Source organism: Plutella xylostella, chromosome 7 (genome assembly GCF_932276165.1).
Source record: "Plutella xylostella chromosome 7, ilPluXylo3.1, whole genome shotgun sequence".
Classification (NCBI taxonomy): domain Eukaryota; kingdom Metazoa; phylum Arthropoda; class Insecta; order Lepidoptera; family Plutellidae; genus Plutella; species Plutella xylostella.
The window spans coordinates 6,583,704-6,605,371 of NC_063987.1; the positions used below are offsets into that span (position 1 = coordinate 6,583,704).

The 21,668-nt window shown below is 38.4% G+C and overlaps 1 protein-coding gene across 6 annotated transcripts in view; it reads right to left on the reverse strand.

Annotated features, from left to right (window-relative positions):
• Window positions 1-1,829: 1,829 nt before the first annotated feature.
• LOC105389015 overlaps window positions 1,830-21,668 on the reverse strand; it is a 60,108-nt gene continuing 40,269 nt past the window's right edge. For 3 of the 6 annotated variants that reach the window (XM_048622314.1, XM_048622313.1, XM_048622315.1), the window contains 9 exons: window positions 18,272-19,551; window positions 17,976-18,183; window positions 17,509-17,554; window positions 17,201-17,292; window positions 16,288-17,098; window positions 15,456-16,169; window positions 14,791-14,986; window positions 10,598-13,992; window positions 10,113-10,254 (listed from right to left, as the gene is read on the reverse strand). In XM_048622314.1, the coding sequence (XP_048478271.1) occupies window positions 10,625-13,992; window positions 14,791-14,986; window positions 15,456-16,169; window positions 16,288-17,098; window positions 17,201-17,292; window positions 17,509-17,554; window positions 17,976-18,183; window positions 18,272-19,551 (6,715 nt within the window). In that variant the 3' untranslated portion in view covers window positions 10,113-10,254; window positions 10,598-10,624. Of the gene's footprint in view, window positions 2,253-2,513; window positions 2,708-3,161; window positions 3,259-4,035; window positions 4,132-4,379; window positions 4,548-4,859; window positions 5,585-5,915; window positions 6,177-6,986; window positions 7,113-7,537; window positions 7,668-8,087; window positions 8,201-8,518; window positions 8,677-8,990; window positions 9,236-9,705; window positions 9,829-10,027; window positions 10,255-10,597; window positions 13,993-14,790; window positions 14,987-15,455; window positions 16,170-16,287; window positions 17,099-17,200; window positions 17,293-17,508; window positions 17,555-17,975; window positions 18,184-18,271; window positions 19,552-21,668 lie in introns of those variants that run through there. The other 3 variants (XR_007266513.1, XM_048622317.1, XM_048622316.1) reach the window with 3 other exon arrangements.

Here is a 21,668-nt window from a genome sequence, read left to right on the forward strand (position 1 = left end):
GGCCCTTAATTTTCTATTGTATTGAACATTTGCAGCTAACGGGAAGAATGGTGCTTCTTATTTTCTATTTCATAGTTACCTGTGTACAACAATGTAACATGAAAAACGTTGTATGAAATATTCCATTTTGCCAGTGTTGTTAACCCAACACTTGACACAGTCAATATATTGTTTATTTTGTTAATTTTTAAATAACAGCTTAATTAAAATGTCACCGTTTACCCACAGTCAAACCAAAAATATTGGTTTTGTGGGAATTCTTCTGTACCCTATGTATCACTGCAATGTTTATAAATAAATAAATAATAAAAATAAATAACCTTGGGGATATGCACAAAGGTTCCACTCGAGAGAGCCAGGTGCAGGTACTTACACCCCCACAGAGAATAGAATAGAGCACATTATATTATTATGAACCTTTACGTTAGGCACAAATTCTAATACACTTGCATTATACTGGTATGAGTAGATATAAGTGGATACATATTTTGAAAAACGCCTATAGGGACGATGTCCAAACATATTTTGGATTTTACCACCACATTGCACTCTATGCTTATAAATACAACCATTTATCTAGACAAATATGATAACTTTTGCTACATCAATGCATCTATTGCTGGATCTGAGATGTTTTGCCTGATTTTCGAGCCGTCATAGTTTTTTGATTAGTAAAAAACTTTTTAGTTATGTATATAATAAGGTCTATATTTCAGTCTCATTCCAGCTAATCTAGGATAACAAGAGAAGCAACATTACATTATAATTAGTCACTTTTAACTTTGATTATTTATCGAACGTTTTTTCATAAGATCCAATATTTGAGTACAATTGACAAACTAAGGTGTAGGTTATTATCTAAGTACACAATTTATATGGTAAGTATACATAATATATTTGTAAGTTTCTATTCAACCTAACATCTAACAAACTAAAGATATTTATAATAACTTAATAAATTACAACATATTTTGATCTCTCAGGTTCAACTTAAAACTAAATATAGTACAATACAATAGATACAAATAATAATAAGTACACAAAACGAAAAATACTAAAACGCATTATAATTCGTCCAAACTTAATATTAAACTGTGCTTTTATCATTAAATCTAAGTAAATATTTGATTAAAATGGCATCGTTTATTTTATCATCTACATTTCTATTATTAATATATTACCCACTAAGTTAAGTAGTTCAAGGCCTGTTCAGAAGACTTTCATTAAATACATTATTAAGTACCTACATATCTAAGTAGAAATGAATACAAAAACTGGCCGCAATAAATAAGATAAAAACCGCTATAAACAGGAATGTATTTCAAGTACAGCTAATAGATAGATACTAACTCAAGTTCAATTATAGTAACTGAAATAGCATACTATAGCTAGATATATTATAATATAATGTATGTAGTAAAAAATCTAAAATATCCTAGCATTTAACTGCAAATGTGCAGTAACGATATTTGTCAGGATATGTTGTAAGCATCACACATTTCAGGGTATCACGGAAAATTATTATGGCATCCTTTTTTAACAATTTAAATCTGCATCGGCAAATCATTTTATTTAAGTATTTGTTATTGTTATTGCAAAATATTCATTAATATAAGTAATAATATCATTGAGATGTTTGTTGCAAAACAAATGACACTCGGCAATATTATTTTCCGAGACTTTTACCTCTCTGAAAATCTCCAAGAGGTGGGAACTGGGGAACGTTAATAATAAAACTGTTTGTTCTATCCAATGCCGTGTCATAGATATTGAAGCCAATATTATCAACACTGAAATACACTATCATACACATAATATCGGTAATATGTAAACGTGCTGTATTACAAACGTGTTAGTTTTGGTTAATCTACACACTTGTTTTAAACAACAATCGAAATCAATATGTCAAATGTTTGATTATATCTAAGTAAGTTTCCATATATATCCAATAACATTCGTAATGGAAAAACGAGTCTATTTGCACAATCTTTGATACATATAGTTACCTCTACAATAAGGATAAGTAGGTACATCATGTAGGAAAAAGTGTCTATTTCCACAATCTCTGATGTCAGATGATGTTTTAATATTGAGCTTGTAAATAAGTCAAGGGACGCCATGGAAAGTACATTCGATATCAATTTATGTGAAGAAGTTGTCGCGTTGTTGGTAAATCGGCAGCTCAACGTCCGGTGAACGGTCGTCCCAATCGTTGCAGTTGTCTTGTGACGGCATCTCTTCTAAAGCTTTAACTGTTTCGGGGAGAAGAAATATTTTCTTAATCATTTGCTGAATAAAGAGCATACAAATTAGGAATTCCTTGAATTTACTATGTTAGATGATGGTAAGGAAAGTAAACGTACTTCAAAATCTTCGGGTGTAGGTAGTTTAACAAATATTAATGTAATTCAAGTGAATAAGATATTTAAGAAAGAGAAGTTAAGAATAATGAGCATACTCTGAAAGGAGGACAAAATGCTTATAAGAAAACAAATAAAACAAAAACTACTCACAAACAAAATGCAAAAAAACATGACCATGCCGCACACACTCCAGGGTTCATTCGCATCCAATTGGGGTGTTTCATCCAATTTAGTTGTTCTTATATTCTATGTAATGGTAAGGGAAAGTGATCTCTATGGTAACTGGTTTAAAGGTGAGGTTTGTGAGGCTGATCAGTTGGTTGTGGACGGCCCTTCGTTGGTTCCTGTTGAAGATGCGACAAACACACGACATCAAGCTTATGTTGTTACATGCGTGGACACAGCTGATTAGTTAGATTCGTTAAGGCTTTCTGATCTTATGCATATAACACAAGCTTATCTTTGTATTTTATCAAATTATAATAAAAATAATATAGAGATGTACAGATAAGATCAGCGAACCTCAATGGTAGGTAGTAAGGGAAGTAAAACGGTGCAAACACAAAACAAACTAAAATGCACTTGGTATTAAAATTAATGCAGATGCTGCTTTAAATAGTAATGTTAAGACACCAAAAAACATTATATTCAAAAGTAATGTATTGAATTTTATGAAATATGATGGTGATATTTAAGTAAATCCAACTAAATTCAATACATTCTCCAAGGAATCAAGACAGAGGGACAAAAAAACACAAGAGGATAATCAAAATATCATTAAAATCTAAATTTTCTTACCTGCAATGATTTTGCTCATCTCTGTAACCTGCTTAGCCAAGATCTGGTTCATTTGCAGCAGGTGTACGCGTTGCTTCTTCTCCTCATCATCAGGGCTCTTGATAAGGATACAAATATAGCATACATTTAAGTGCTATGTTACAGCCAATATTCTAAACTAGGTTGAAGCCTTCAAATGTTTACAGACAAAATTGTGTTCTTAGTTAAGAACCTAGACATAAAAAAGTTCGCTTTTAACTCGTTTCAAAAATGCTAAAGTGAATAGGTAGTTTTGTCTATAAACAGTTTCGGTAATATTTGTATTCAGTTCATGATACATTATTTTTAGGTCGCTTATTATCTAATGAAGAAGAGAACATGCGAAAGGCAAGAATGTTGCAAGTCATTCAAGATCACAGAGAAAGCAAGATATTATGTATGAATGCCATAGTGTAAGTGCAGAATATGTATGAAAGGTGTGTTAATGATCATCTAAAATGGGTTTGTTAGAAATGGATAAGTTGTAGGTAGGTATGAAATTGATCGTAAAAGTGAATGAGTGTGACGATGTGCGAAAATGTGACGGCGAATAATGTTTTTGAGGCAGTAAAGATGAAACAGAAAGCAGTGCAAGAATGAAACGAAGGATGCTGAATGAAGAATTGAAAAATTGAAACTTTTTATAGTTTGTGTGGTAGATCTGTGGGTTTGGCCTTAGACAGCCAGTTAACTTTTTTAAAATTTGTAGTGGCTTAGATGAATAATTAATATCTCCAATATTCCCGATGCATTGCCCGATATACTTAATAAAAAGAAGTTCCAATTTTTATTTGAAGAGAGAAATATGATCCAAGCATAATAATTATGATGATATTTGATATAAATATTTTCATACCTTGCTTTGATCAGCTGATGAACTTGAGAGCATCTTCTTGATCGACTCCACTTTTTCTTTTCGTTTCTGTTGTTCTTCGGGAGATAATTCTGGAGGCTGCAATTTAATAGGAAAGGTATTCAATACATTGATGACGTTACAGTTATAATAGTAGGTAATTATACAAATTATACACCTAACCGACATTGTGTGGATGTAGAAACAGGACATTTACAAATAGCTAGTCCGCATCTATACATAGCTAGAAAGCATCAAGTGACACTCAATCAAAATTCCTCGAATCCAATAGAGTATCCCGTTAAAAAATACCAACAGTACCTATAAAAGAAGTAAAAAGTACGAACCCTCTCAGGAATATACCGCTCCGGTATGAGTATCTTCTGCGGCGCCGCCAACAGCTGATCTATGGTGTTCTCTGCGTATCGCTGCGGCACTATAGCCGACCGGACCACGTCGGGCGGCGCCCGCAGCGCGCGCTCCATGTCTGTGTCGTCTAGGGAGCGGCCGAGTTTCTGAAGAGAGGAAGGGGCAATGGTTAGAGAGAGCTTTTAGATACACAGGCAAAAGTGAGTTCAGAATAACCCCCTGAGTCTCACCCCTTTTCGGCTAAGTACTCGTATAATATCACTTACTCTTACTCATACCCAGTATTGTCCATGTTAAATACAGTTAGAATATAATATTATCAATCATGAGCCCGCAATCCTCCACGGCAGAATATTGGCTTCTTCCAAGGAGCCCCAAAATATTTTATCATTTACCTTCCTCATTTAACCACTACCTACTACCTACCAGCTCTAGGTTAAAAAAAATAATATACTTACATCTGGATTGAACATTTCCTTCGGCATCTCGTTCAAAGTCTTTGCGCTCAAATGGTGGGGAACGGTGTTATGCCTCCTTTTCTCCTTCGGCTGGCGTCTCTGCATCGAGCCATTCTTCGTGCCATCTGACATCTCCGTTATAATCTGTTTAGCAGCTTCGCTCTTGAATATCGGAGACAACTCCATGTGGGACCTTGTCAAACTGCCGATGCTGCTGGTTTTAGACAGGGGGTCGTTGGTCAGAGTTCTGGCACTATCCGTCGGACTGTTTAAGTACTGCGTTGACACAGATATGGTTCTATCGTAGCCAGAGCGATCGTAGTTCTTATTATAACTGCTGCTTAGAGAAGAAATGTTTTGGGAGAAATCGTAGTTGGACAACGACGGGCTTGAAGGGAATTTAGGGCTTAGTTCCATGGATGACGTCATGTTATTCAGCTTCAAGTAGTTAGGCGGTTCGTTCTGCTGAGGTTTGGAGTAGTACTCTTCGAATTTGCTGAAATCCGTGTTTCTTGGGACGGAAGAAGCTCGTCCGTAGTTTGGAGGCTGCATGGATTGGATGAGCTCTTCCTCTAAGAACTGGTCGAGGTTGGCTGTGAGAGCGGATCCGGGCCAGTCGGCCATTGGTTGGAGAGAGCGGTCACGGTCGCGCTGACGTCGCTCGCTCTCTCGTTTCACTATGCGGACTGTTTTGATCTCTTGTTTTTCCACGTTGGATAGGTTCGCTGTGAAAAAGATAGATAAGTATTCTTTATTTATGCACAAACAAGATACAAATACTAACATGGTACAAAAGGCGGTCATATTGCTTAGAGGTAAGAGAAACTTAAGGTGGAACGATATTTATGATCAAATAAGGCCAAGTGTACTAAAAGAACTGTATTGGGAAAAGATTGAAGAAGTGTTCTTGTTCTTGTGGCATACTTATATCTGTATAAGTAGGTACATAAATCTGTATCCAAATCCAAATTATTTTTATAAATCTATTTCGAAGATGGATGGGATGGAAGTATAAACGATTGAACCCAGAATATAAAGATCAAGAAAGCAACTCACGGAATCCATTCAGCTGCATATCGTCACTAGTCGGCGGTGACCCCACGTCCCCCACTCCTCTGGTATCCACATACAACGGCATCTCCTGCTCGTAGTGACCTCGTCCGTAGTCGTAGTCCCCGTGGTCCATCTGGCCGTGGTCCATGGACTGGCCGTGGTCCATAGCCTGGCCGTGGTCCGTAGTATGGCCGGTGTCCAAGTTGGTCTCTTGCCAGGCAGTGATTGGCCGCCGGTTCTGGTGTTGTTGCTGTTGCTTGTGGTCTGTAAAGTACAGTATGAGTAATATTATTTTCATTAAAATTGTATGGACATGTAAGAATACAACAACGGGAATCTGGTGTAGGTAAGCGATGTGTGTCGATCACAGAAATCACGGCTCGGCTCAGCTCCTGCCTCTGACGCTGCAGGGCTGATACCAGGCTGGCTAGGTTCGAAAAGCTCTTTACACCAGGCCACGCTAGCCAGCCATCCAAGCCAGTACTATTGGTAGCCAGCGTTGGCTTCGTGGAAACCAGATCTAAGGCTGCCTGTCCACCAGTGCAGAACGATGGAGCGGAGCGCAGAAATTGACCAATGAGATTGAATAGAAACTACGCTCATGTAATTTACGCTCCGCTCATTGGATGATTTTTGCCTCGCACCCCCCTCCACACTAGTAGACAGGCACATTGAGTAAACTTTAGTAACATAATCTACAAACGTACTGGGCATATTGTTGTGCTGTGATGTCTGCAGCGCGCGCGACTGCTGCGTGAGGTGTCTCACGGCGCGGCTCAGCTCCTGCCTGACGCTGCAGGGCTGATACCAGGCTGGCTTGGTTTGAAGAGCTCTTTACAGAGCCAGCTATTCAAGCCAGTTATGTCGGCTTAGTGGAAACCAGATCTAAGGCTGCCTGTCCACAAGTGCAGAACGATGGAGCGAAGCGGAGAAATTGACCAATGAGATAGCATAAAAACTACGCTCATGTAATTTGCGCTCCGCTCATTGGATGATTTTTACCCCGCACCCCGCTCCACACTGGTGGACAGGCACTCTAATAGTAAACTCTAGCAACATAATCTACAAACGTACTGGGCATATTGTTGTGCTGGCTTGTCTGCAGAGCTCGTGACTGCTGCGTGAGGTGTCTCACGGCGCGGCTCAGCTCCTGTCTCTGACGCTGCAGCGCTGATACTAGCTGTTGTACGCGCGACACTTCTGTAAAGACGAGGTAGGGTTTTAGTCATATAGTAAGGCTATAGTAGTAGTAAAGCTGTAGTTGTATTGTCAGTTTCATGTTAGATCGTAATCAAGACGGTTATTGTAAATGTATGATGGTTTTATAATATATATGATATATTATGTACTCATTTGATCAGACTGTCGCATAAGGTTGGGCTAATCCTAGAACTAAGCTGTAACCATGTTATTATTGTGTTTCCTTGTATATAGAACTGTTTTTTTTATCTAAGAAATAAATTGTACACAAAGGTGGAAAACCGTGAACAACCCCAAGAAGTCAAAGTAAGGCAAAATTATCTCTCTTAGCCATGTTTACATTGAAAACTTTAAGGTATTATAGCTCATCTACAAGTCCATTTCTTTACATTTTAAAACATCAAGTATCCATAACAGAATCTCACCGTCTTCCAGCATAGCCGTAGCTGGTTGCGGCGTGTGCGTGGCATTATTCCTCTGTGCGTGTAACGCTCTGCGCAACTGCATCAGCTCTCTTTCCAGCCTCGCGTTGTCAGCCACTGTCTGCTCCAGTTTCTGTTGTGACAGAAGGCCAGTTAGAAGGATGCGAGGTTGAAGGCGTGGGTGGGTTATTTCAGAGATAGTGCGGTTATTTGAAGCATGCTCACAGACAAACACAAAGGTAATCAAGCAATTAACTACACAAATTAAGCAATATTCTAAATTTACATTTGCACTTATTATAAAATCAATAGTGTTTATATGTATACTTGCATGCATGAACTCCATACATAAATTAAATTACAGAGATAAACCAATTTTGTTGAATGTGAAAGAACCAAAGATAAATCAAATCTACTAAGTACAAACAATAAAAAATCCAAAAGAAACCAGCAAACAAAATACAAATCTAGTCCAAAAACCCAGAACCAAAGTGCTGAAGCGACAGAAGTAGTAGAGAGAGGTCAAAATAAATGTGCAGTTATAGATGAAAACCTTATAAACCTTAGAATTGAGCGTCAACATGGCATGGACCCTCGCCAGCTCGGCCTCTAAGTCTTCGCCGCGGGAGTCCGCCACCTGCATGCCGCTGAATTTGTTGCGGACACCTGAAAATTAGTTAAAACTAATCATTTTGAACCTATGAATTTCAGGAGAAGACATTATAAGTAGGAACAACGCTCGCTGGCTACGCAACAGCAGGTAAGTATAATTTGTTGTTGTTGTTGTTGGTAAATATATTTTTAATAGTAAGGGATTGTTTTACAACTTTTCAATAGTGACTATAGCCACAAGTATACCTTTGCGATAAAAGATATGATGTTCTCTAATTATTTTTTAAACAGTGACCTCATGTCGTTATCCCAGAGGTAGCCATGGTGAAACGAGCCTTATTAGGTATACGATAAAATATAAGCGTCACTAACCAGAAAGCAGATTTTCAATAGCATCTTTGTCGGTCTTTAACCCTTTCAGTATCGATGCCTCGTCAGCCAACTCTTGCTCCAGTGCCCACAGCTCCGCCACTCTGGCCCGCGCCGCTTCTGTTTCTAGCGGTTTGCCTGCTGCCGCGCTTTCCAGCCATCTGCAATTAATTTAATTAATCATTCTATTATTATCTTCCACGCTAAATTAGTTGTAAACCTTCCTACTATTAAATTACTGCATTAAAATACTGCATCAAAATCCGTTACGTAAAAGATCTAAGCATACACACTTGCATACATACAGACAGACGAGGGGAGCGACTACGCTTTATATTACGAGTAGGTATGTAGTGATTTTATCCACTACAGAATTTTCTTTTTTTTTTCAAATATTTAACACTATCATCTTTAGGTAGCTTTTTTATACACTTTGTAAATATTGCAATTTGATAAATTTGGAATTTCAACAAACCTTTGTTGTTCCATAGCGTGTTCAGCCAGCACCTTATGTCTCAACCTCTGATTCCTCTCGAGTCTCTCCATAGTGGACCCGGGTCGGTTATACAGAGACCCCAGCTTCACCATGTTATCTACCAACGAGACCAGTGGCTTGCTCTTCTCATACTGGTGTTCTAGTTCCATCAGCTGCATTTTCAGCTGGTCCAGACGTTGCAAGCTCTCTTCTCGCTCCATTGCTTTCAGTGAGCTTAGGCAGTCCTGAATAAAATACAAGATTTTTCATATTAGTATGCATATTACACCCACGGTGACAGTCATTTATTTTAAAATGTAATTAACTAACTAATCAAAAAGATACAAAAGCTAAAATAAAACTAAAATGAAATGAAACAAGCACCTCAGTACTAGTGATCTGTGCGCAGCATTGTTCAATGGCCCTATGCGTGGCGGCGTGTCTTCTTCTCAACTGAATCAGCAGAAGAACCAACTCTTCATGAGTTCTTCCAAGGAGTTCTCCTGCTGTCGGTACTTCGGACAGTGTCGGCTGACCAGCTGACTCCCGGTGCTAATAATGAGCAACAAAAAATAACAAAAACTAAAAATGTGGATGACACAAACAACAATGAAAACAAAAAGTGAAGTGGCACGATGAAAGTACGTGATTGAGTACAATACTAAAACAAATGCAACAAAATTAATGATTTTGTAGATGATTAGAAAATACTTACCATGTCGTCGTTTTCAGTGTTTCTGCGAATTCTTGGACTGACAGCTCTGATTGGCTGCTGAGAAGCCCTAGACGGAGACCGAGCATTTGCCCACGAGTCCTCAGTGGATGACATTTGATGCAGCTAAAATAAATACACATGATTACACCAAGATCTAGATCCCTTAATTGTCTATTATGCTTAAATTCTGAATTAAGTATGCACAAAAACATCATAAGATGTATGTATATTTATATAGCTTTTCAGACTTAAAGGTGCTTGGAGATACTAATGATAGCCTTTCAATGTACCTAATGTTATAATGATTGTGAAAGATACTTACATTTTGTTGAGATACAGACATCTGTTGGGATCCATAGTGGTCGTTTTGGTGTTTATCCTCGACCCAACGGACCCGGGGGCTGACTGCCCGCACTGGTATATTGGAATCCCTGTTGGTTCGTCCGATTGATGTGTTGCTTCCGAGGAAAGCTTTCTTTGACAATGCTTGTTGGTTTGCTATGTTATTTGTGTTCTGTTCCTGATTCGCGCCGGTCATTGTCATTGAAGCTAAAAAATAAAAAGCAATATAAATTGAGGTGTCGATGGCGACCAACAAAATTAAGATTATAAAGATACATATTTTTGAGAAGTTGAAAACAGGATAAAGTGTCTGTTGAATGAAATTAATCAATCAAACAATATCAATGCGCGTAATCATTAGCACGTCCATTACTATTTACAATCATAAATTACAGTCATATTACAGTGTTAAATTTTGCATGCTGAAAACTTTTATTTACACCTTATCTTGTTTTGTCCCTTTTGTTTGCTAACAGTGCCAATTATTTACATAGGTAATACTACAATCATAATGACTTTGCTTTGCTTTAAAGAAGAAAATGAAACTTACGTTGTAAGTACCTTACGGGACCGTTTGTTATAGGATACCTTCAATGCTTGCGGTGTCGGCCCCACTGTCCGTGCTACAGAGAGCCTCAACCATCGCGCCCGCACCCCGCACGCCCATCCCACCCTTCATAAGACCACTCGACATCAAATCCCACTGCCTAAGCTTCTCCCTATCAATCTCAAACTTTCGTCTTCTCCTCTCTTCTGTGCTATAGTTCTGTGCACTAGGGATGACTAGTGAATTGTCCGAAGAATCAACTGCTAGCTGCTCGTAAACACCCTCGTCTGATTGCACCACCTCAGTATTCTCCACTAGACTTACGTAAACGTCGTCATCCTCAACTTTATCTTCCTTATCAGAGACTATCCGATAGTTGGGGTTATTCTCCAATCTCCTCAAAACCTGATCTTGAATGTCTGTGTTAACATACGTAACGTTTCTTGTTATTTTCTTATCTTTCTTTATTCTTTTAATGCTATTCATGGCACAGGTATCCACACTTATACGACGGGTTGGTGTTGTTTCCGCCGGCAAAGCATCAAGGTCATCCATAGATCGCGCGTGTCTATGAGACACTCTTCTTAGGTTATCCCTCCAAACTGCATCTTCATCCCAGAGTTTATCTGCTTGGCACAATAAGTTTTCATACGCGCATGCATCTGCTTCAGCATCGTAGTAAACAGTATTAGATGAATTTTCGCTGCATGGTGACGATATGCTTGTAGAGCTTGCCTTGACTGAGTTGCTTGCTTGTGCTATAACATTTCTATTACATGATTCAGATGAAGAGCTTTCGTTGTTGGAACTATGTTTGCAAGCATAACTTAGGAGCCCCATGGTCTCTGGTATCTTAGATATCCGGCCACTAGTCGACTCGTAAATATTCTTCATGTCTATTTCAGGATCCTTATCAGCTGCGCTCAAAAATTCTACGGAAATACTCCTAGCAGCAGCTGCTAACTCGAAAGGTTGTTCCGTCATAAGTACCCTGTTACTATGAATGGGATTGTGTATGTGAGATATTTCGTTTTTCTTATGCAGAGGTCCTCTACGCCTTTGATTATTTAATTTGCGGTGAATGTTAGTGTTTTTAAGGAAATGTGATGTTGGTAATATGTTAATGTGCTCCTGCGAAGATAGATCTGAATAATAGTAAGGTGCACTGTGCTCAGTAGAACTTTCTCTACTGTGGAAACTGGTGATAGGAGACGAGACATTTGGGTCGGTTCCAGATTTTAATTGTATTTTTTCTCTCTCGACTTTCTTGATTTTGTCAGCTACATTTAAGTTTTTACTTAGCAATTGTTCTTCATCATAGCTTTTACAGTAATAAGACATCGGTGATTTCCCGGCAGAGCTACATGAGCTTTGTGAACCCGTGTATCCAGATTGTTGATCAGATATATTTTTGTACGTAATTTTCTTGCGAATATCGGTAGTGTTTGTTCTGCTAGTCTGGGCAACTGGTGTACTCGAGCATCGCACATGAGTGGGACACCCTAAATGCGCAGCTTTGGATACGTTATCTTTGTAAAAAACATTTTCATCTGCAATAGAACTATTGTATGATAAGTTTCCTGAATGGCAATGAGTGCTGCTTTTGCTTTGGCTTTGTTCCTGTTCCAAGTTCCCCAGGTAGCTATCTAAATCTACATTTGCTGTTGCTTCATTTCCTTCAGGCATTTCTGGTGGTAAGTCAAAAAAAGAGTCGTCGGAAACAGGCCGTCTTTTCATTATTGTTTCTATGTCACGATATCCACTCAGATGGCGCAGCTCTAATGCTGACTCACTTTCGTTAAGACTAGTAACCTCTGAAGAATAATTAGAGGGCTGCATATCAAACTTGCTGCTGATATCTGATTCCAAGGATAGCCTCGAGGAGCCCCTATCAGCATTATAACTTCTAAGAGAATCAGTCTCAATACTACGACTAGAATTGTAATGTTCAAGAATAGAATTGCACAGTAGATTTGATGTTGACGCTTCGCTTGCCTTATTTTTCTCATTAAGGCTTGCTCTACTATTGCGTATTTTTTCGCCACGAGACAAAGTATCGTGGATGGATGTTTTGCTCCCGTAAATCATAAGAGATGTTGTTTTTCTTTTCACCGTATTCATTTTTTGGTTTTCGCTTGTTAACATTTTTAATATGGAATTATCCTGTGACATATTGGATTGGTCTAATTTGTCGAGAACGTATTTTGATAGGGCTTCATCTGAAAGTTCTTCACACAGGGGTGGACTGGGAGCAGGTGGAGAAAATATTTCACTATCGGAGCTATCTGGAATATCTAGGAGATTTCTGCTCCCACCCAGATAGTATGAGGCTGGTCTAAACGTGTCAGAAATACTCATTCTATTAAATGGTGTATCTAGAGATATTTCTTTTGATCCCTCATCATCAGCGTCGGAGCAGTCAGACCTAGAATTTAATCTATGAATGTGTTGATCAGATTTAAACACCGTAGGGGATGAGGACTCTTTAGTCGTTTTGTCGCCCTTTCTTTTCAAAGTATGAGATTTAGTATCCGCAAAGTTAGCTACAGCCTCAGATACTGATTTTATCGTCGAAACGGGACTAATTTCAGTGCTTGCGTTTGTAGCTGAATCATTAGTTAACTCCATATAAACTGGTTCTACTTTTCCGTTGTTAACACAGACCGTTTCGTAAGTCTGCAAATCATCTTCATCCATACCGACATTCATTAAGACGTAAGGATTATCTTCAAAACCATGAGACATTGAATGATCAAACACACTTAAGTTCTCTAAAATAGTTTTGTGAGCTGGTTCTACTGTAGATTTTTTTCTAGGGCTCATAGGCAAATAATGATCTTCAGCCGAATTTACCGGAGGAGTAGATGGTTCAGTTTCTTCAGCTATTTTAGGTGTTTCAACAACATCACTTTCCTTTTTACATGTCTCAGATTCTTTATTTGATAATTTAGTTTGTTTTTCAGTTTCAAGAAGCACTTCATCTAAATCATTATCAGTATACTCCATTTGAGTTTCAGACTCAGCTTCACTGTCATTTGTTTCGTAGCCATCTTCATCAACATCATTATTTTTAACTTTATCACCTTCAAAATCATCTATATTCGAGTAAGGGTTTTCGTAATCATTTTCAACTAAGGTTTCTTCTTCATTTTTTTCTTCTTTATTTACAGTGGGGATAATACACATATTTTCATAAGTGTTCATTGAAGGATCTATCACTTTATTTTTGCTAGTATTAGAATCGTCGACTGTGTCACATGCTACTTGTTGTTTATTTTGGTCGGAGGGCGCGTGCGGGGAAACAGGTCGCATTGGGTTAGGACTTGTTAGATTTTCTCTTAGGGACCTTCCTGCCTGCATTTCTTTCGGTTTTTGCAGTTCAGTGCCCGCCGTTTCCTCTAGGGTGCAAAAGTGAAACCGGTAAATATCAAAATCTCTTTTATAGTTCATTGCAAATGTGTTTCTACAGCGTACCACTACCCATGAGTTAGTATTTACACATTTAGTTTACTGGATAATGGGTTAGAACTTTAACCACGTATTTGTTACCAACATAAATAGTTAACCCACCACCAAAGTTAGATATATCTGTGTTAGTGGCACATTTTCCCAGCAGGCAGGAAGGTTCCTTTCCGCAAAGCGAAGTCATTATAACATCTGATGAATACAATACTGTTCCTACGGCTTAGGTATCTATTTAATATTTAAGAAATCTATTATGCTAAAAATATACATACTTAAGTATACGTACCATTTTATAATACTACGATTATTATTATATGTACGTAAAATACACCCAATTATTATTGTTTTAATGATAGCTAAGTTACATTGGAATCAAAGTTGGAAGAAATCGGAAAGATATACATAATTATAATTGGTAATATTAATCAAATATTTTATATTGTTTAATAAAATGTGATACTATCTGCTTGGTTACACAATATACTTAAATGATAGATAAAAATATAAGTAACTATAATTATTTAGTAAGGAGAGAATATAAATTTAATACGGGGATTCAAATGGATCTTACCATGCAACATTTTAAAAATATGGATCCTTATCGACAACTTACCAAACAAAATCAGCATGCTTCTAACCTTTCTAGCATTTCTATTCAAGTCTATCATCACTCTTACATGGCAAAATTAACATTAACTTTAAAATCTAACTAAACTTTCTGTAAAACATACCTTCATCATCAGAAGAGTAGCTATTGTAGGAAGCATTTTGGTATGTTTTCGGCTTGAACTGGTCAGCCCGCAAAGACTGTCGACTCTGATTCAAAGATCTGGCTAAAGATATGGTAGCTGGAGTGCTTTTCCTTGTCAGCGGTGATTGTAACATCCTCTGTTTCCATTCTAATAGCCGTTTCATTGACTCCTCACGCTGGAAAATTAATTAAATTATAGATTAATACCATTACAGAGATAGAACAATTAAAATTGATATTTTTAATGTAGTTACGATACGATCAGTGATAATTTCATTGTTACATAGTGTGTATAGCCTTTTTCCCGCGAGTTTCGCTTCGCCTTAAAAAGTTTTCCCGCGGGAATTCCGGTATAAAAAGTAGCCTATGTTCTCAGGGTCTAGATCATCTGTATACCAAATTCCATTCAAATCCGTTCAGTAGTTTTGGCGTGAAAGAGTAACAGACAGACAGACAGACAAAGTTACTTTCGCATTTATAATATTAGTCAGGATATTGTAGAGAAGTCGCTTGCGAGTCACCTCTACTACCTCGACTACCCTTGGGGGATTACAGTCATGAACATAATGTATGTAGGTATGTATTTTATAGAAGTACAGTGAAGTCAAATAATGTTTCATTGACAATTAAATAAATAATTATTACCTGTTGCACTTTCTTTTCCCCATCCTTCTCGCCATTTGTCGATGGCAACCGAGCGCTGGCTGATCTCATGAACCCTTCAGCCGATGGATCATACCGAGCAGCTTCCTTAGCATACACGCTCATATTGGAACCATCACTCATTACACTGCCACTTCTATTAATAAAGTCCTTTTGACTCATCTCCTTCTCTTTCAATGTCCAGTTAGAATTTATCATCCCTTCAAGATCACTGTACTTGGATGTGTAGCTTATGTTGTCCCGATTGGTTCTAGTAATGAATTCTGTTTCGTAGTTATTATTCACGTTTGGGGAGTACGGAGAGTGTAGTTGTTTCTTAGCAAGACCACTGGCGTAGCTAGAAAGAGGGCTCAGAGCACTGTTGGCTGCTGGAATATTTGTAGTGCTTCGTCCTTGCTGTTGCTGAAGATACAAGGCTGATTGACGCATTTTTTCCGCATAACTTTCTTCGGAATAATACCGGTCCGAACTAGGATCATAGAACGAGTTAATATCAAGGCTGGATTTAGGTCTCTGCGGTTGCTTCGGAGGATCGTTCATAGACCGCGATGGCATTGTTTTGTTCAGCATATCGTTCTTAGATTCATACTCCAGAAAGTCAGCGCTGTGCGGACGCGGGACTGGGGGAGTTATCCCACTTGATTGCATCTTTTTTCTTCTCAGAACAGAAGGCCCGCTGAATGTTTTCTCCTGCGTCTGTAAAAAAGTAATCATTATATCTTCATATTCAGACTACATAAACCTACTAAATATAATCTTAACACCATTATAATCCATGCATAATGTCTGTTATAAGCTTTTAAGTCATACTTACATATACATTAATATTAGCAGGTTCTTGTTGTTGACCGTCTCTGGCTTGCGATTGCGGAGGACTGGTTGGTTTGGAATATGCTCTTCCATATTCGTTTTCCGTTCCATAAGCGTAAACATCCTCATAATCGCCAACTTTACTTCTGTTATACGACGACATTGCAGTAGATCTCCCGTAGGCATCTGGTGTACGCCTTTCAATCAACAACCTTTCGTTCAAAGAAGGATTCCCAGTTTTATTAGGCCGAGCGTTGACATCGCCATAGATTTCCCTATTATACATCGCATTTCCGGAATTCATTTGCGAATCATTTGCCATTTCGTTTTGAACCGATTTTCTTTCAGCTTCCAGAGCAGCCATGTAATTTCGCATCTGAATATCGTTTTCATTGGCCGTCTCTTGTGGAGTAGTGTCTTGTAAAAATGGATTGGCCGTGCGTGCTTGTCGGTCGTATGTTTGTTCCTGGGGGTTTTCCGGTCTTTGTTGCGATTGGCTTCGGCTCCTATTATCAAAGTAAGGTGACTGAGGGTTACTTCTGTACATAGCTGATGTGCCGGGTTGGTTGTTCTCTAGTCGTTCTGTGACTGTGTTGGTTAGGGGCAATGATAGGTTGTGAGTGTCGTATGGTCGTTTGGTTTGATACTGCTGTGGAGGATGTTGTTGCGGCGGTTGCGGCGGTGGTTGGTTTCGAGAGTACATGCTCTCGACGTCTTGTCTTGTCTGATATGTTGAGTTGTCTTGCCGTGTGTGAGTAGTGCCCTGGCTGTAGTGTGATGCTGGCTTTTTGAGTAGGTCGTAGTTAGGATCGTACCTGGAATTTTAGTAGGTTGGAGAGTCAGAGTTAGTTATAACATTCTATCGAGTATTTAGATAACATCAGTTAAAAGAGAGTTATAGATATTAGATAACTTACATATCAGGACTTGGTGAATTGTATCCTTCATTTGACCGCCGTGGTTTAGGTGGGGCATTCGCGTATGTAGGCCCAGGTACTTCATCGTCATCCTAAATAGAAGTTATCATTATTAAAATTTACGGCTATGAGGCGCATTTGCAAACGATACTATAAATTAGCTTTTATAAAGATCCATTAATTATCCACTGTTATAACAACGTAATAGCAGAGTATCGTCGCAAAGTTCCGCTCTGGCAAGCTAATTAGTGATCACCTGCGTCCACTTACATACTTCGATAAATTCGCCAGCGAAACGAAAAACTTACCTCCATTTTTGCAGCTGCCCTGTCGTTTTGTTTTTGAGTTTGCTCTCTGAAAATAGAGTTACCGGTCGTTAAAATTTATAGCCGCATTAAATTTTCAATATCAGTACCTATACGTCCTTCGCATTGACCGAATTGGTGTTTACACGTTTGGATAAAAATAAACACAAGTTTAATCTTATCCCTACTTGAAATACTTAAATCTCAAGATTGTGTCTTTATATAATGTATGTAAGATGTAAGTGCCTCACGTATCTTCTACATTTAAAAACGTCAAAATGAGTTAATAGATGAATTTTAATTCACTGGGCCAGAACATAAATAAACGTACTTCAAAAAGGTATCGAACTCATAAACATATCAGCACAATTAATCAGAGTACAATCGGTTATTACGCCCATAAAATCGTGCCGGCTATTAATGCTATTATGTCAATCTTAAACAACGATCAAATCGCAAGGTGATCTTACTCGGGGTTCTGCATTAGAGCCGCCATCGTCATCGCCTTGACCCACTTCAGCATCGACTCCTGGTCCGGAGCCGCCAGGATGTAGGTTCTCATGTTCGCGTGCTCCAACTTGAAGGCAAACTTCCGGAGCACTTTGTCCTCCATCGTACAGGCTGATACACGGTACGAGGGGAGCAAGACTGACCCAAGAAGCTTCTCCTCTCCTTGACCTAGGAAGATTACGAACGCATTAATGAACTGTTCAGAAGAAAATAGTACCGGCTAAGAAATTTAATTACATACAGTCTAGGTACTTACTTTTGTAATAGAACAAGCAGTACTCCGATAAAACGAACCACCTCTTTCGCCAAACCTTCAGTCCGTCAGAGCCCTGTTTGTATAAGATGCCAGACATGGTGACAGGCGCTGAAGGTATCCTGTGAGCCACTGGAGACCTCAGTGCCTGGTTCCCTCCGCTGCTTCTGCGACTCTCAGACGAAGGTGACTTTACACTAGGACTGCTGGACTCACTCGACTTCATGGGCGATATCACGCCAACATTGTTCATCTGTTGACTCGAAAAATCGGAAGGAGGCGATTGGCTTTTCCCTTTGTCACTCTCAGACTGTCTCCTGTAGCGCTCTGTTTCTCTGTAGTCGGGCTGCTGGTTCGACTGCCACTGAGGCTCCTGTTGGTTTTGCCTACTGTACTTCTCAACCTCTTTAAATTCATTGTTCTTAGCGTATCTATCAGCCTCTTTCTGTATATCGGCGGGACTGTAGTCCTTGAAGTCGTTTTTACTACTATAACGATCTAAATCTCGGTACGATCCATCAGAGTATATGCTGTTTTGTAAATTCGGCGGCGGTTGGACCCCGTGTATTTGTTGTAGTAATATCTGTCTCTCGGCGAATTTCTGCTGTTGGTGCATTTGAGCTTGATTTTGATACAGCATCTGCTGTTGAAGTTTCATTTGCTGAATTTCATTGTACTGTCGCCGTAAGAGCTCAGTGTTACTTTGTGGTCCTATTCTATTAGAGTACGGTAGGTAGGGCTTAGAGCCGTATTGGTTAGCGTTAGGTTTATGCATCGGTTGATGGTTTTGGTATATTTGATTGGTATCTTTCGGTGGGTTACGTTTCAAATAATCCTGGTACACTTCCGCATTGTATCCTTTGGGCATATTTTGCAATAGTTCATGATTAACATTGTGATCTGTGTGGAGGTCCTGTCTATCGTGTCTGGGCGGTGACTGTGGGTAATTATAATTTTCGTTTGCTCCGTAGTGCCGGTTGTAATCATGATTGTGGCCAGAGCCGTATACTTGTTCTTGTCTATTTTCTAGAAGTGGAGATCGAGCGTCGACATTTGAATGATACTGGCTTTGGAGTAGTTGATGCATGACGCCATTCGGTGGGATCTGTCCTGGCTGGGGCGAAGTGATGTGTGCCAGCTGTGGGTGCTGGTGGGAGTAGATCTGCTCCCCGGGGTGCACGTGGTGGGCCATCAGGTGTTGCTGAGTCATCGGCTGCTGCGTCGCCGGCGCTGCCTTCTTGTTCTCCATGTAGAATTGTGATTGGGGCTCTTGCGGGTCAAACCTGTAACAATGAAAAAATACTTTGAGACTCGTTTTGAGTTTGTAGGCAATCGCGTGCCATAGCGTGCCATCTAGCACGTAGTGGCGGCATAACGAATTGAGTTGCCATCGAATATGATTGTTATCGTCTTCAGCGGTGATAAGGTACGTGTGTACCAGAATATAGAAACGGATTGCGTGTTATCACGTAACATAGTGAACTCTAGCACAGTGCGGGTTCCATACGTCACGAGTAGCTTTGTTCTGTGTCCATTACACTGACTGGTTTCTTCACGCTTATTTAGTTTTAGTTTATTGCCTTGCTTTCCACGTTCATTACGAAGGTTAGGTTAAGTTCAAGATTTATACACAAAATCTAATCATATTCAATCTTTTGGAACTGCTTATCAAGATCTTTTCATAGAAACTCAAAAAGCGCAAGCAATCTCTTGATTGGCCCTGAAGAGATAGTGAAAGTGATTACATAAATAATGCAAATCTGACACATATCTCACTACTCACTACGTAAGTGGAAACTTAAAGGTTACGCTTGATGTGCGTTCTCACAAGTGGTATCGAGTGTCAGTCGATACCGTGTGAAATCGTTAATAACTCGTTTTTTTATGCATTCACTTCATTAGAAGGGAACACTTTTTTACATTTGCAAGTTTATGGCAATTCATAAACCTTACACAGAGATTTTTTCCGTCTCGACATTATTATGGAGAAAGTATAATGGCGCTTCGTGAAGTAAATAAGTGCCTATTCATTCATTATGAATGTTCATTTCGTAATAAATTTAAATTCGATCTGTGACTAAAATTATCATATTTTAAGCCAATTGAACCTGATTATACGTATCTTTCTTTATCCATATAATATTTTAATTCTAATTATAGACAGTAATATTTATAATACATAGGTAGGTAGTATAAATTCCTAGATAAATGAGTTACGTTGTTTCTAACATCCGGGTCTTATCTGTTAATGCATAATAATATATTCACATTACCAAATTTTTAGACAACATTTTTACAGTTTTTTTTGCTTTCTACATCATTATGTACCTACCTAGTTACGAAAATAAGCCATATCCACATACATTGATTAAAAACCTAAATGTTAATACCACAGCACTAACTAAACATAATAATATGTAGTGTTTTTAACTATCTATTACCTACAATTAAAACACTGTCAATTACAGCAAACATAAGGAAACTGAAGATTTCGCTCAGAATCATACTTAACAGACAAGGTAAGTACATATAACCAAACCAACGGTTAGCAAGCTTTCGGAAAACCGCAGCACGTCTTAAAAGAAAACTTCCCAAGAAGCGCGGCAGTGAAGAGAACGGCAATTAGCAAGGAAAAGCTGTCTAATTACACAGAAGTATCAGTTTTTCACCAGCATGTTGTTAGCATGAGAGCAACAGGTCGAGGATGTAATGACCGGACATGACCAATCTCGGAGATTTCAGTTTTACCTCCATTGCTACTACCTGGTGCTCGGGAAAGCTAGCTGCGATATTTTCTAAATAGGTAGGTATAACTTTTCCAAGTGGATTAAAATTGTTGTTGATATTTTGATGAAATGTTATTGTACTTAGGGCAATTCAGTGTAGTGTTTTGATAAATCTCATTATAATGCTTTTTTAAAGTGGAAAAATATATAGTTTGACATGGCTAAAATTTACATAGTTAAGTAGTTGTAAATGTTTAGAGTTGTCTATTGTGGCTGCTGTATAGAAGAACCTCTTTAAAAGTTGTCACATCATATGAATAATATACACATTTACTAAGTGTTATGCATCGCTTTCCAGTCGTAAAACTTAAAAAGTTGTTTTCTTACTACTAGTACAGTATAGCAAATTAAATGGAGATTCTACAAAATTACATAAGCTCACATGCATGTTTTTAGAAAAAAAAAATTCAAATAAAGTAGAAAAAAATATAACATACTGTAAAAATGGCATGAAAACTAAAGTTTCAGCAAATTGTAACAACCTCTGTACAAAAATAAAATTAATTAAAATGTTGGTGGTTTCAAGAGCCAGCACGATAAAATATTTACATAAAATTACATTCCACTGAATCGTGAAATGCAAAGTTGTTTGTGTAAACAATTTTATAACACTT